At 47.3% G+C, this 13,830-nt stretch overlaps 1 protein-coding gene across 1 annotated transcript; it reads left to right on the top strand.

Moving 5' to 3' along the window:
- The first annotated feature begins 10,886 nt into the window (after positions 1 to 10,886).
- Positions 10,887 to 13,683, top strand: LOC143958111 (olfactory receptor 5V1-like). The gene has a single exon (XM_077467562.1). It carries the CDS (start codon positions 10,982 to 10,984, stop codon positions 11,897 to 11,899), a length of 918 nt encoding a protein of 305 aa, XP_077323688.1. The 5' UTR covers positions 10,887 to 10,981; the 3' UTR covers positions 11,900 to 13,683.
- Positions 13,684 to 13,830: the final 147 nt, after the last annotated feature.

The following is a 13,830-nucleotide window of genomic DNA, read 5'->3' as shown; positions in this document are numbered from 1 at the left end:
AATCTGCTTTTCTGGTCCAGAGCCTTTGCAGACTGTTCTTTTGCTGTTTTTTGTATTTCTTTTGAATCTACATTGATATACCGCATTAACTATGTCACCTCTTTTTTGCTGTTGATACCTATGTTTACAATTTTTCTGTCTGGGTCTGCTATGCCTTCCACCAAAGTGTGTGCTGGATCCGTGCTCATAATAGCTTCACAGTGCTGGCTTAGCACCCTCCGGCTGGCTCCTCTGGCCCCCTGGGTGCTCAGTATGCATGTTTATTTTACCAGGAACTGTCTTATGTTGTTTTTAATGTTTTGTGCTGCCTGCCACCCCCTGGGAGTCCGACTGTACACAAAAGCTCCCCCCCCCCCGCACACTATGGCCTTCCTTAAAATTTATACCTGAAATGTCTGGGGTCTCGGTGAGAGGGCCAAACATGTAGTGGGCCTCTCCCACCTTAAATCTCAGAGGGCGGACATTTCAATTCTTGTTGAGACTCATCTGCAGTTCAGAAGCAGATGAGTCTCAAATGCCCTGGGTGGCCTGGCTATGCCAAGCCCTGCACACCACCAACTCCTGCAGGGTATGCGGTGCATCACCAAGACGGTGCAGTTTCATCTCCACACATTGCAGTCAGACCCCCAGGGACAGTCACTGTTTCTGCATGCTTCTCTTGGAGACCTGGAGGTCCTTCTCCTGGCTTTTTACATCCCCCCATTTCACTTTGCTCTGCTGCAGCTGGGGGTAGCTTTCATGGCCCAGCATCCCTCAGTGCCGGCCATCTGGGCAGGAGATTTCAACATGGTCATTACCCCAAGCCTAGACAGACAGAGCCCAGCTACCCCTCCAGCCTCTTTACCTAGTACCACCAGATTTGGGAAGTTTCTTGCAGAATTTTCCCTCACCAACACGTGGAGACATAAGCACCCAACACAATCACGCTTCTCTTGCTTTATCCCCTCACGTTCAGCTATGTCCCGTATAGATTTCATCTTCCTTGCCCCCCCCTCCTTCCTCCCCTTCTTGACGCAGGCTTTGACACCAGAGTGATCACTCCCCATACTGGATCACATTGCAGTTGCCAGCTCCCCCTGTGATTCGAATCTGGAGGCTGAACCCATTTTGGCTCACCACCCTATCTGACTTGGACACTATCCAACTTGAGTGGGAATATTATGCCCCGGTCAGATCCATATGGGAAGCCTTTAAAGAGGAAGTAAACCCTCTTAAAAAAACTAGAAAAAAAACCCTGCAAGAAAAAGGCATAATGAGCTAGTATAGCATACTAGCTCATTATGTATTACTTACCTCAGATCGAAGCCCCCACAGTGGTCTCCCCCTCCGGAGCCACGATGATGTCACTCCCACGCATGTGCATGGTAGCTGCAGGTAACGGCACAAAGACTGCAGCAACAGCACATAGGTGCCATTTGCTTCAGTTTTCCCCAGTGCACATGTGCCGATGACATCGGCAGCAGGGGACATGGGATATCTCCTAAACCGTGCAGGTTTAGGAGATATCCTGGGTACCTACAGGTAAGCCTTAATATAGGCTTACCTGTAGCTAGGGATGAGCTTCGTGTTCGAGTCGAACATACGTTCGACTCGAACATCGGCTGTTCGTCCGTTCGGCGAAGTCCGAACATTTTGGTCCGTTGGCGATGGCGCAGTGCATTGCTGGCTCATGATTGGCCAAGCATGCACTGTGACCCCACATGCTTGGCCAATCGCAGCGCCAGCAGTGAGGAGAGCCATGATTGGCCACAGGCAGGATGCCTGTGGCCAATCATAGCTCAGACTGTGTAGTGCCCTCCCCACACTATATAAGGCCGCCAGCGCGGCGGCCTTGTGTAGTGTGTTGGCGTTTGAAGCAGTGGGTGTTGAATGAATGAATGAAATACTTATATAGCGCACAATGCGAACTGAATCGCCTCTAGGCCTCCAGCACAGCACAGTATACATCTGTATATACCCCTTTATCTCTGGTGTTCTATAATATAGGCATCTGCAGGAGTTAGTGGGTGTTCTATGTACCTTTAACACAGTACACACCGAACGTTTTCGGACGATTTTCGATCTTGCTGTTGTGTAGTGGTTGTTGTCTGCGTGCCCTGACTGCAGTATACACCGCTATATTCACCTCACCTATATAGCTAGTGATCTATCTTTTATAATAGAGCTTGCAGTCAGTAGTGTTAGGAGCTTGTGCGTGCTGTCTGTGTGCTCTGTACCCAGTACATACCGCTATATCCACCTACATAGCTCTTCTCTATTTGAGACCACTTGCCATCTGCAGGAGTTATTGGAAGTTGTGTGTGCCTCCAGCACAGCACAGTATACATCTGTATATATCCCTTTATCTCTGGTGTTCTATAATAAAGGCATCTGCAGGAGTTAGTGGGTGTTGTGTGCCTCTAGCACAATATACACTACCCAACTGCTTTTTTACCCAACTCCCTTCAGGCCATTACCATGTCTGGAAGGCCAGCAAGGAGAGGCAGACAGGCGTGAGCTGATAAAAGAGAGCAAGTAGGCTCTGTGTCTAGAGACAACAGTGCTGGTCGTGGACGCGGTGCATTGTCATCAGCACGTGGCCATGGGACACGCTTGTCCTTCTTTTCGGCAGCTGGACATGTTGAGCCGCAACATGCCAACGACTTGGTAGAGTGGATGACCAAGCCCTCTTCATCCTCCTCATCCTCTCTCACCCAGTCTCAGGGTACTAGCAAAGCAGCTGCCAACGCATCGTCTTCCCTCCTCTCAATGTCATCATCAGTGACTCCTTCCCTAGACCCACCACGTCCTCCTGAGGAGTCTCCTGAACTCTTTGAGCACAGTGTTGGGTACATGCTCCAGGAGGATGCCCAGTGTTTTGTGGGCTCTGATGATGACACTCAGCTAGAGGAAGGCAGTAGCGTGAGCGCAGAGAGAGGGGATGCTCAAGAAGGACAGCAATCTGGCAGTCATGTTCCACAAGCTGCAGCATACTGCCAGGTTTGCTACAGCGATGAAGAGGGAGGGGATGATGAGGGCACTGACTCCACGTGGGTGCCTGGAAGGAGGGAGGAGGAGGAGGAGGAGGAAGAGGCACATGTCCAACGAGGCAGGATGCCCTCCGGGGGCCAGCTTAGTGGCAGCACACCGACTGAATCACACCGCAGAGCTCCGCCTGTGCAGGGCGCTGCCTCTGCGCGTTATTCTAAAAGTTCTTTGGTGTGGGCCTTTTTTGAGACGAGTGCATCAGATCGCACCGCTGCTATTTGCAACATATGTCTCAAGCGTATCTCGCGTGGCCAAAACATCAGCCGCTTGGGCACCACATGCTTGACCAGACATATGTTGACCTGCCATGCAGCTCATTGGCAAGCGTACCTCAAAGACCCACACCAAAGAACAAAGCGGACCTCTCCTTGCTCCTCATCAGCTGGCATCTCCAACCCCACTAGACCTTCAGTCCTCTCTGAAACCTGCTCTGAGAGGAATGAAGGTGTAGAATTAGGTGTGTCACAGCCAAGTGCTTCCAGGAACTCTGCTAGCGGTACACCCACGTCCGATTATAGCAGGCAAATGTCCCTGCCCCAGCTGCTGGACCGGCGAAAGAAGTTCACTCCCAGCCATCCACATGCCCAGCGGTTGAATGCTAGCTTGGCTAAATTGCTAGCACTTCAACTGCTGCCTTTTCAGTTGGTAGACTCGGCCCCCTTCCGTGAGTTTGTACAATGTGCGGTTCCTCAGTGGCAGGTCCCCAAACGCCACTTTTTCTCACGGAAGGCGATTCCGGCTCTCTACCGGCAATGTCCTTGCCTCGCTGGACAGGGCGGTCAGCGGTAAGGCATATTACCACTGACTCATGGTCCAGCAGGCATGGACAGGGACGTTACCTGTCTTTCACGGCCCATTGGGTCACTCTTCTGGCAGCTGGGAAGGATGCAGGACAAGGTGCAGTAGTGTTGGAGGTTGTTCCGCCACCACGCCTCCAAAATGCTACTATTGGTTGTGACACACCTCTCTCCTTCACCCCCTCCTCTTCTTCTTCCTCCATGGCCTCTTCCAGTGCTCTGTCCTCAGAACCAGCGGTGCTTCGTAGGCGTTCCAGGGGCTACGCAAGTACGCAGGCAAAACGATGCCATGCCGTGCTTGCGCTGGTTTGTTTGGGGGACAGGAGCCACACTGGGGCGGATGTTTTGTCAGCTCTGCAGGGGCAGGCCGAGAGGTGGTTGACGCCACGCCAGCTTAAGCCAGGAATGGTGGTTTGTGACAATGGCACCAACCTCCTCTCCGCCCTCCAACAGGGACAACTGACCCATGTGCCCTGTGTAGCTCACGTCCTTAACCTGGTGGTGCAGCAGTTCTTGGGCAGGTACCCCGGCTTACAGGATGTCCTGAAGCAGGCCAGGAAAGTCTGTGTGCATTTCCGCCGATCATTTAATGCCTGTGCTCGGCTGGCTGAGCTCCAAAAGGAGTTGAAACTGCCCAAGAACCGCCATATATATGTGACATGCCCACCAGATGGAACTCAACGTTGGCCATGCTGCAGCGGCTGCACACGCAGCAGAGGGCCATCAATGAGTACCTGTGTGACTACGGCACCAGGACAGGGTCAGGGGAGCTCGGTTTTTTCTCACCACGCCAGTGGGGCATGATCAGGGATGCATGCACTGTCCTGTCACCGTTTGAGGAGGCCACAAGGATGGTGAGCAGTGACAGTGCATGCATCAGTGACACTGTACCTCTTGTCCACCTCTTGGAGCATACGCTGCGTGGAATAATGGACAGGGCACTTGAGGCAGAACAGAGGCAGGAAGAGGAGGACTTCCTTGCCTCTCAAGGCCCCCTTTATCCAGACAGTGTTCCTGCTGTGCCACCCATCACACAGGAAGAGGATGAGGAGGAGGAAGAGGAGGAGGAGGATGATTGTGTCAGCATGGAGGTGGAGGCTGGCACTCAGTATCAGCAGCAGCAGCAGTCTTGTAGGGATGATTTACAGTCCCAAGAAACCTGTGGACTTGTACGTGGCTGGGAGGAGGTAGCTGCGGATCATGTTGTCCTTAGTGACCCAGAGGACTCCGGACCGAATGCCTCAGCTAACCTACGCTGCATAGCCTCCCTGATCCTGCAAAGCCTGCGGAAGGATCCTCGTATTCTTCGGATCAAGGAGAGGGACCATTACTGGCTGGCCACTCTCCTTGATCCACGGTACAAGGGTAAGGTTGCCGACCTTATCTTGCCATCGCAGAGGGAGCAGAGGATGAGACATCTCCGGGAGGCCTTGCAGAAAGGTCTGTGCAACGCGTTCCCAGAGACTGGGAGGTTGCAAACTCCTGGTCCTGGACAACGTGTTGCTGAGGCATCGGTCAGAAGGAGCGGTGGAGAAGGTGGCCGTCTGACTGATGCTTTCAGACAATTTTTTAGTCCGCAGCCCCAAGGTATGATCAGTTCCAGCACCCATCGCCAGCGTCTGATTTACATGGTGCAGGAATACCTAGGGGCAAGGTCAGACTTGGACACCTTTCCCACCGAAAATCCTCTGGCTTACTGAGTCTTGAGGATGGATCACTGGCCAGAGCTTGCACAGTATGCAATTGAGCTACTGGCCTGTCCTGCATCCAGCGTTCTTTCGGAACGCACCTTCAGTGCTGCTGGTGGCTTTGTTACCGATCACAGGGTGCGCCTGTCCACTGAATCAGTTGATCGACTGACCTTCATCAAGATGAATCAGTCTTGGATCACCCACAGCTACCAAGCACCTGAAGCTGATGTAACAGAATAATTTTTTTTGAAATATCACATCCCTTCAAGACTGCCTATGCTGATGCTGAGTGACTGTCCTATTATGTTGATTGTCTATCCTCTTCCTCCTCCGCTGATATGTTGGAAGAACATTTCTGGTTCTGGTTGATGCCATCAGCCCAATTTTTCTGCCCCTGTTTAACAGGGGCGTTTAATTACAATTTTTGATGCAATGCTTTGCAGCAGGGCTCATTCCTGCAATAAAACTAGAGTATAGGGCAGAGGTTGCAGTGTGGTGGCACCAGCACCAGTGCCTAAGGCCCAATTTTTCTGCCCCTGTTTAACAGGGACATGTAATTACAATTCTTGATATAATATTTCACAGGAGGGCCCCTTCCTGTGCCCACCCAGAGTAACGGTGAGGACTTATAGTGTTGTGGCACCAGCACCACAACCACCAAAGGTCAAATTTTCTACCACTGTTCAACAATGGCATGTAATTACAATTCTTGATATAATCGTTCACAGCAGGGTGCTCCAGCGCCCACCAAGAGTCACTTTGAGGGCTTACAATGTTGTGGCAAAACCAACACCTTGTTCCGCCATTTCTGCAGAGCATATAGGGCAGGCCCCTACTTTCAAACATCCAATTTACAAACATCTACTTGCAAACGGAAAGAAAAAACAGCGAGTGAGATGAAAAAAGATGGACGACAAAACAAATTATACAGGGGTGATAACCCTTCCCTATGTTTTCCAAAAAGTTTAAAAATAGTTTTTTTGACTGGAGCTACACTTTAAAAATGTACCAGTTGAAAATTACAAACAGATTCAACTTAACACAACAAACCTACACAGTCCCTGTCTTGTTTGCACTGCCTGTATACTGCTGTTCTGAGTATATAGGGCCTGGGGGCCACACGCATTTCCTTTTTTTAATATGGGTACGGGGTTCCCCTTAATATGCGTACAAGACCCAAAGGGGCTGGTAATGGGCAGGGGGGGCTACCCATGGCATTTTTCTCAATGAGTTTCAACCATATTGCAGGAACCAGATATAACATTAAAACCGCAAGCAGTTTTAAATGGTGTTATTTCCGTTTAATGTCATTTTGTGCAGGGACTGTTCTAAACACGGGAAACACGTGGCACTTCACAGGCATACTACAGACACCCCCCAGGCACCATATTTAAAGGAATATTTCACGTTTTTTCACTTTAATCGTCATTAAAATCAGTGCTCCCGCCAAAACGGCCATTTTTAAAAACATTTTAGGCATTGACCCATGTCCCCTGGGGCAGGAGCCAGGTCCCCAAACCCTTTTTAGGACAGTATCTTGCATATTAGCCGTTAAAATTAGCACTTTTAATTTCGAACGTTCGAGTCCCATAGACTTCAATGGGGTTCTAAAGTTCGTTCGAATTTGGGGTCCGTTCGAAAGTTCTGGTGCGAACCGAACCGGGGGGTGTTCGGCTCATCCCTACCTGTAGCATAAGGTTGTAAAATAGGGTTTACAACCACTTTAAGATACATACCCGCATGATCCTCTCCACGCGAATCAATAGACACAAGGCCATCTCTAAATTTCTGCTCTGCCAGACAGAGGAACGCTTAAATACCCTTGAGCAGGTCTTCCAGAATGACCCAACAGCTGCCAATGCTTTCCTTGTACGAATGCAGACCAGGCTCACAGGCCAACTACACTTTGAGAAGGCCAAACAGGGCATCTTCTTCAACAAACAATGCATATTTGAACACGGCAAACAAGCTGGTAAGCTCCTTGCCTACATGGCCCATCTAGACCACAAACAACCAGTAGTGGTTTCCTTTAATTCGGCATCTGGGGCCAAGATAAAATACCCTGACCTAGTGGCTGAGGAGTTCAGGACCTTCTATTCTGAACTGTACTCCTCTACCGCCCATCACTTCCGTGTTGAGCTGTCAGCATTCCGGCAGGACTTGCTTTCCCTACACTCACTCCTTCCCAGATTGCCCAGCTCGAAGCATCTGTCACCACTGACTGTATAGCAGAGGCCCTGGCACAGCTTTCCACATCCAAGGCACCTAGCTCGGATGGACTCCCCCTCAAATTTTACAACCAATTCAACGAGACCCTCATCCCTAAACTTTGCAAGCTGTACACACACATATTTGACACAAATGCACTCCCGACATCCATGGGCGAAGCCCTCATCGTCTTCATACCCAAACCAGACAAAGATCCATCATTTCCTGAATCATACAGGCCCATCACTCTCCTCCAACTAGATGTAAAAATACTGGCTAAAATCTTAGCCCTGCACCTCAACAAAGTAATCTTTAATCTAGTACACCCCGATCAGACTGGATTCATGCCTGACAAAAACACGGCTTTTAACCTCAGGCGGCTCCACATAAACCTCCAATCCCAGCATACAGATGTAGGCTCCAGAGTAGTGGTCAGCTTAGATGCTGCCAATGCGTTTGATTCTGTGGAGTGGAGCTAACTGTGGGAATGCCTCTACAGATTTGGCTTCGGCCCAAAGTTTATCAAGTGGCTTCAACTTCTCTATTAGGCCCCCACGGCACGCATCCAAGTCAATGGCAAAATTTCCTCCTCCTTCCCACTCTCCCGCGGCACACGCCAAGGCTGCCCCATCTCACCCCTAATGTACTCCCTGGCTGTAGAGCCCCTGGTTATAGCTCTCAGGAGCCATTCAGGTATTAAAGGCCTATGCTGAGATTGGTTGACAGAGGTAATCAGCCTGTACACGGATGACATGCTCCTCTATCGCTGGCCCCTCACTTCAGACAGCCCTACAAATCATCACAGCCTTTGAGGAATTCTCCAGGCTTCAGATAAATTGGACCAAGTCCCAAATTTTCCCACTAGACTTAGGCGCCCCCACTGCTGACCAAGCCGCACTCCCCCTGGTTAGAGCGAGCACCATTAAATACCTAGGTGTCCACTTCTCCAGATCCCTTCTTGACTACATTACCCTCAAAATTGAACCTCTATTCATTGTCCTGAAAACCAAAACACAAATATGGTCCCATCTCCCTCTTGGGGTTACGGGCCGAATTAACTTGGTCAAAATGATTCTCCTCCCCAAGCTCCTCTACGTTTTCTGACAGGCCCCGCTACACCTCCCCCCCCATGTATATTTAAGTCCATGGAATCTATCTTCAACACGTTCATTTGGGGCTCCTCCCACCATAAACTGTTGTGGCGGGTCTTGGAATGCCCGACCGATCTAGGTGGCACCACACTCCCTGACCTCTCTCTCTACTACATAGCGTCCAAACTCTCTCACTTCTTCCACTTCAACCAATCTGACAGAGAACGTTACCCCACCCTAGTCTGCTCACAGGCCCCCGGCCCACTGACCCATCCCTTCCAGATTCTGTTCTGCAGACCCCGTGGCTCACATGCTGTTTCACCACTGTAAGATCTGGCAACTCGCTATGCACCTCGGTGAGGCACCTTACCCCCATTCCCACACACCCCTTTGGGACAACCCACATATGTCTGAACTAACCTCTATCCCTGATCATGGTATGCCGATAAACAAGGGCGTCATATACTTGTCGCAAGTTGTAGCTAATGGGACGGTCAAGTCTTTTCAAACTCTCAAAGATAATTTCCCCTTACCTAACTACATGTTATTCTGCTACCTTCCTATTTTTTAAAATCACTTTTATTGAGAGAAAACATGTACAAACATCTCAATCAACTTTTGTACAAACCCAAATGATGAAACGCCACAGCTGCAATACAGGTATAGGAAATTACATTACAACAAGAAAAAGAAAAAAATAATGGAAACTTTGCTTGTGCCATTTCCGGTCAGTACATGCAGACGTTGCAGGCCCTGTGGGGGGCGGGGGGGGGGAGAAAGCTTGGTCCCCAAATGAGTGGCCGAGGAGGGACCCTGTGGAGGCCGGGGAGGGTATCATGTCCTGCTGGCTTTGTCCGTGAGGCCCAGGGGGGAAGTGTAGGAAGGCTGAGAAGGCCAGCTGCAGATTATGCCTGAAAGCCGGGTTTGACATGCGGGGGATACTCTCCATTGGTGCTGGGGTCCGGATGCCTCAAAATCATGAGTTAATTGCAGCTTGGGCAGGTTCAGAGGGTGCCGTTAGTCTGAGGTGGCGCGGAGCTCTGTGATCAGGCGGTCATCACTGATCCCTCGCGCATGCGCACTAGACTTGTGCACAACGGAAAATTTTGTTTAGTTTCGGTTCGTTGTCATTCGTAAAATACATCATTTCGTTCTGTTATATTCGTTATGTTACGTTAATATGTTTTCGGATAATTCGTTATTATTCGTAGAGTGTCGAAATCATTCGTTCGTATTCGTTGAAATTCGCTATTTATGTATGTATAGACATTCGTGATAATGATTCGTGGTTTGAAAAGTCGTTTTTTTATTGAATCTTTTAACACACACAATGACAACGTCTCTTCTCCTCGGCTCAAATACAATACAACACTCTTCTCACTCAGTTCTCAGGAATGCACTTTGCCAGTAATCCAACCTCCGGCACAAAATTAATTAGCTGATTGGACTATAAGATTTACTTTGAGTTGACCTTTTGTTTCATTAGATCTTTAAAGAATTACCGAATCATGTCAAATTCATTCGTTTATATTTCTTTCGTATTCGTTGTTTTTTTATTCGGATGCATCCGAATGTCTGAAAGATGCAAAATTCGGTCGAATTTCGATTCGTTACGAAACGAATTGCACAAGCCTAATGCGCACCATAAGAGAAGATCATTTTTAATAACATTCAATTACAATTTCACTTGAGTCGTAATTGTACATGCCATATTATTTTTTCTTTATTTGCTATTATTTTTTATTTTTTTGGGAGTTACCCTTTAAAGTGTTTTATACTTGTCCAATAGCCAATAAAATGGAACTGAAGAAGAATGGAATTACAGAGTTTTCCTCAGAAATTATTTTATTACCTTTAATCGGATTTATTTAAAGATAATTTTAAACTTTTTTTTTTTATAAAAAAAAAGGCTCTCGGGTGACAAAGGTGTTTAAAATTACGTCTTAAGAGACAGTTAACGAGACTCAAAGCTTTGTTTTCTTACAACACATCAGACTGTCCTGTGGGAATGTCAGGATTTTATATCTATATAAGCCAAGAACTGAATCAAATGTTTATATGGAAGTCTGAGCATGAGGTGCGGCACACATGTTTCTCCAATTAATCATTTCTCAGAATAATAATTTTCTTTCTGTGTTTTGTTGATACATTTACACAGTAAGTGAATATGAGAAATCTCACAAAGATTATCACTCTTATTCTTGTGGGTCTATCAGACCATCCACCGACCATGAATGGACTTTTTGTGCTCTTCCTTCTCATCTATCTGATGACTCTGATCACAAACCTTCTTATTCTCTTCTTGGTCCTCACTGACCACCATCTTCACAACCCAATGTATTTTTTTCTCAGCAATTTGGCTTTTCTGGACATGTCCTATTCATCAGTGAGTGGACCAAGGATGCTCTTTGACTTGGTCAACAAAACCCGATCAATATCCCTCCCTGCCTGTACAGCCCAAGTCTTTTTCTTTCTCTATTTTGCTTGCTCTGAGGTCCTCTTGCTCTCGGCTATGTCCTATGACCGGTACATCGCCATCTGCCACCCCCTACATTACACACAAATTATGTCCTGGAGGATGTGCAGTCATTTAGCTGTTATAATTTGGGTCTTTGGGATTATTTATTCCTTGGTTCATACACTTTGTACGCTCAGGTTGTCCTTCTGTGGTCCAAATTCCATCCACAGCTTCTTCTGTGACCTCCCGCACTTGTTCCAGATTACATGTACTGACCCAACAATAAACATAGTGCTCATTTTTGCATTGAGTGGCAGTGTGGGATTAACTGCCTTTCTTTTCACATTTCTTCCATATGTTAGAATTATCAGTACAATTCTCCACATTCCTGGCAAAACCGGAAAGCTGAAAGCCTTCTCTACCTGCACATCACACCTCTTGGTGGTCTTCATCTTCTACGGCTCCATAGGTTTTATTTACTTGGTTCCCACTGCCACTAATATGTTTGGCATAAACAAGCTGTTTTCAGTCATAATGGCCCTCATTAACCCTTTGCTTAATCCTCTGATCTACAGCCTGAGGAATAACGACCTTAAGACAGCATTCAGGAGGACTTTATATCCCTGAATAATAAGCCAATCCAGAACTAGATTTAGATAGAAATAACTTTCATGCAATGCCGTTGGGTGTCTCCAACTTACAAGCCGACCTCAATGCTCTGTTTAATTGGGTGACTATGTGGCAGATGAGGTTTAATGTTGATAAATGTAAAGTTCTGCACTTGGGGGCTAAGAATAAACATCATACATACTAGGGAGAGTGCAACTGCAGACAGTACTGCAGATAAATGTGCCCAGGGGAAACAGAAGAACGGAGCAGGAGAAAGCCTTAGCCCTTGTACACACGGGTCGGAGATTCTGACAACCAAATCCGTCGGATTTTGTCCGAAACTGTTGCATACACACGGTCGGACAAAGCTGTCGGAAAATCTGACGTGATGACGTTATTTCGTTACGACGGGACTACGTTCAGGCTAGTAGCCAATAGCTTTGGTGTAGGAATTTGATCTGAGCATTCGTGGCACTTTGTCCAATCGGAATTCTCTACACATGATCGGAGTATGTCCGATCGGAGCATTTTGTCGGAAAATTTTACCAACAAGTTGGAAAACTTGGTCCTGTCGGATACTCCGACGGAAACAGTCCGATGTAGACCACACACAGTCGGAATTTCCGCCAAAACGGTCCGATCGGACACATTCCGTCGGAATCTCCGACCGTGTGTACAAGGGCTTAGGGCTTTGAAGAAAGACAAGAAAATACTGCAGGTAGATGTGCCCAGCTCAAATTTCATGAATCGCGTTTACATCTGCTTTAAGAAACTTTGTTGCAGATTCCTACCTTTTTTCATTCTGAAGAAGTGCCTGTGTGTTTGTCTGTGTCCATGTGGTCAGTGAGTCTAATGGAAGTGGTTTCTTAATTATCAACCAGCTGCTGCACCTACAGGGCACGAATGAGGAAACTTGCAGGGTCTACATCCCTTTAGACACGATTCCCTATTGGGAGTAACTTAACAAAAACTAAATTTTTGTTGCAGGGGATGCCAAAAATCTGACTTGTATCTTAGTGCAGGAAAATCAGTGAGCCAATCACACAAGCAGGAAATTATGTTTCTGGGGGGGGGGGCGTTCTGTACACAGCGCCTCCAGGTGGCCATATTGCATTACATATTACAGAAAATTACAGCGGCTGCACATTGGAAGGAAAAGGTCATTTTTAATAACATTCAATTACAATTTGACTTGAGTCGTAATTGTACATGCCATATTATTTTTTCTTTATTTGCTATTATTTTTTTATGAACCAGCTGCTGCACCTACAGGGCACTAATGAGGAAACTTGCAGGGTCTACATCCCTTTAGACACAATTTCCTATTGGGAGTATCTTAACAAAAATTTAATGTTTGTTGCAGGGGTTTCCCAAAATCTGACTTGTAGCACCCGTCAGGGGTGTCCACTATCCCCAACCATTTTTAACCTTATGATAGAACCTCTGGCGGAGGCCATTAGATCCCAGGCCGATATTACTGGACACGTGTTAAGATCTCGTAACCACGTTATTAATTTGTTTGCCGATGACGTTGTCCTGATGCTGACAAACCCATCTAGATCTCTCCCCTTAGTCCATGAAACTTTAAAAAACTTTGGTGAGATTTCGTACTATAAAGTTAATTTCGCTAAATCATTGATTCTAGATTTAGGAATTGACAAACGTATCAAACTCCAACTTCAAACCACCCTTCCGTATGTATGGAAAGAGGATAGCATACCCTACTTAGGTATAAAAATCACCAATTCCACGAAAACCCTAGTCTCTGTCAACATAAAGCCACTGCTTCTAAAGATAGATGAAACGCTTAAATGCATAGCCAAGACTGAACTCTCCTGGATGGGCAGCGTGTAAGATGTTAGTTCTTCCTCTCATATTGTATATGTTCAGATCCATACCTATACCTATCCCAACCCATTTCCTTAAGACCTTGTCTACTACTCTGTGGA

Source organism: Lithobates pipiens, unplaced genomic scaffold, assembly GCF_037356315.1.
Source record: "Lithobates pipiens isolate NorthernLeopardFrog02 unplaced genomic scaffold, aLitPip1_a1.2 Scaffold_56, whole genome shotgun sequence".
Lineage (NCBI taxonomy): Eukaryota > Metazoa > Chordata > Amphibia > Anura > Ranidae > Lithobates > Lithobates pipiens.
The sequence above is the reverse complement of the archived record's forward strand: the minus strand, read 5'-3'. Positions and strand labels throughout refer to the sequence as shown.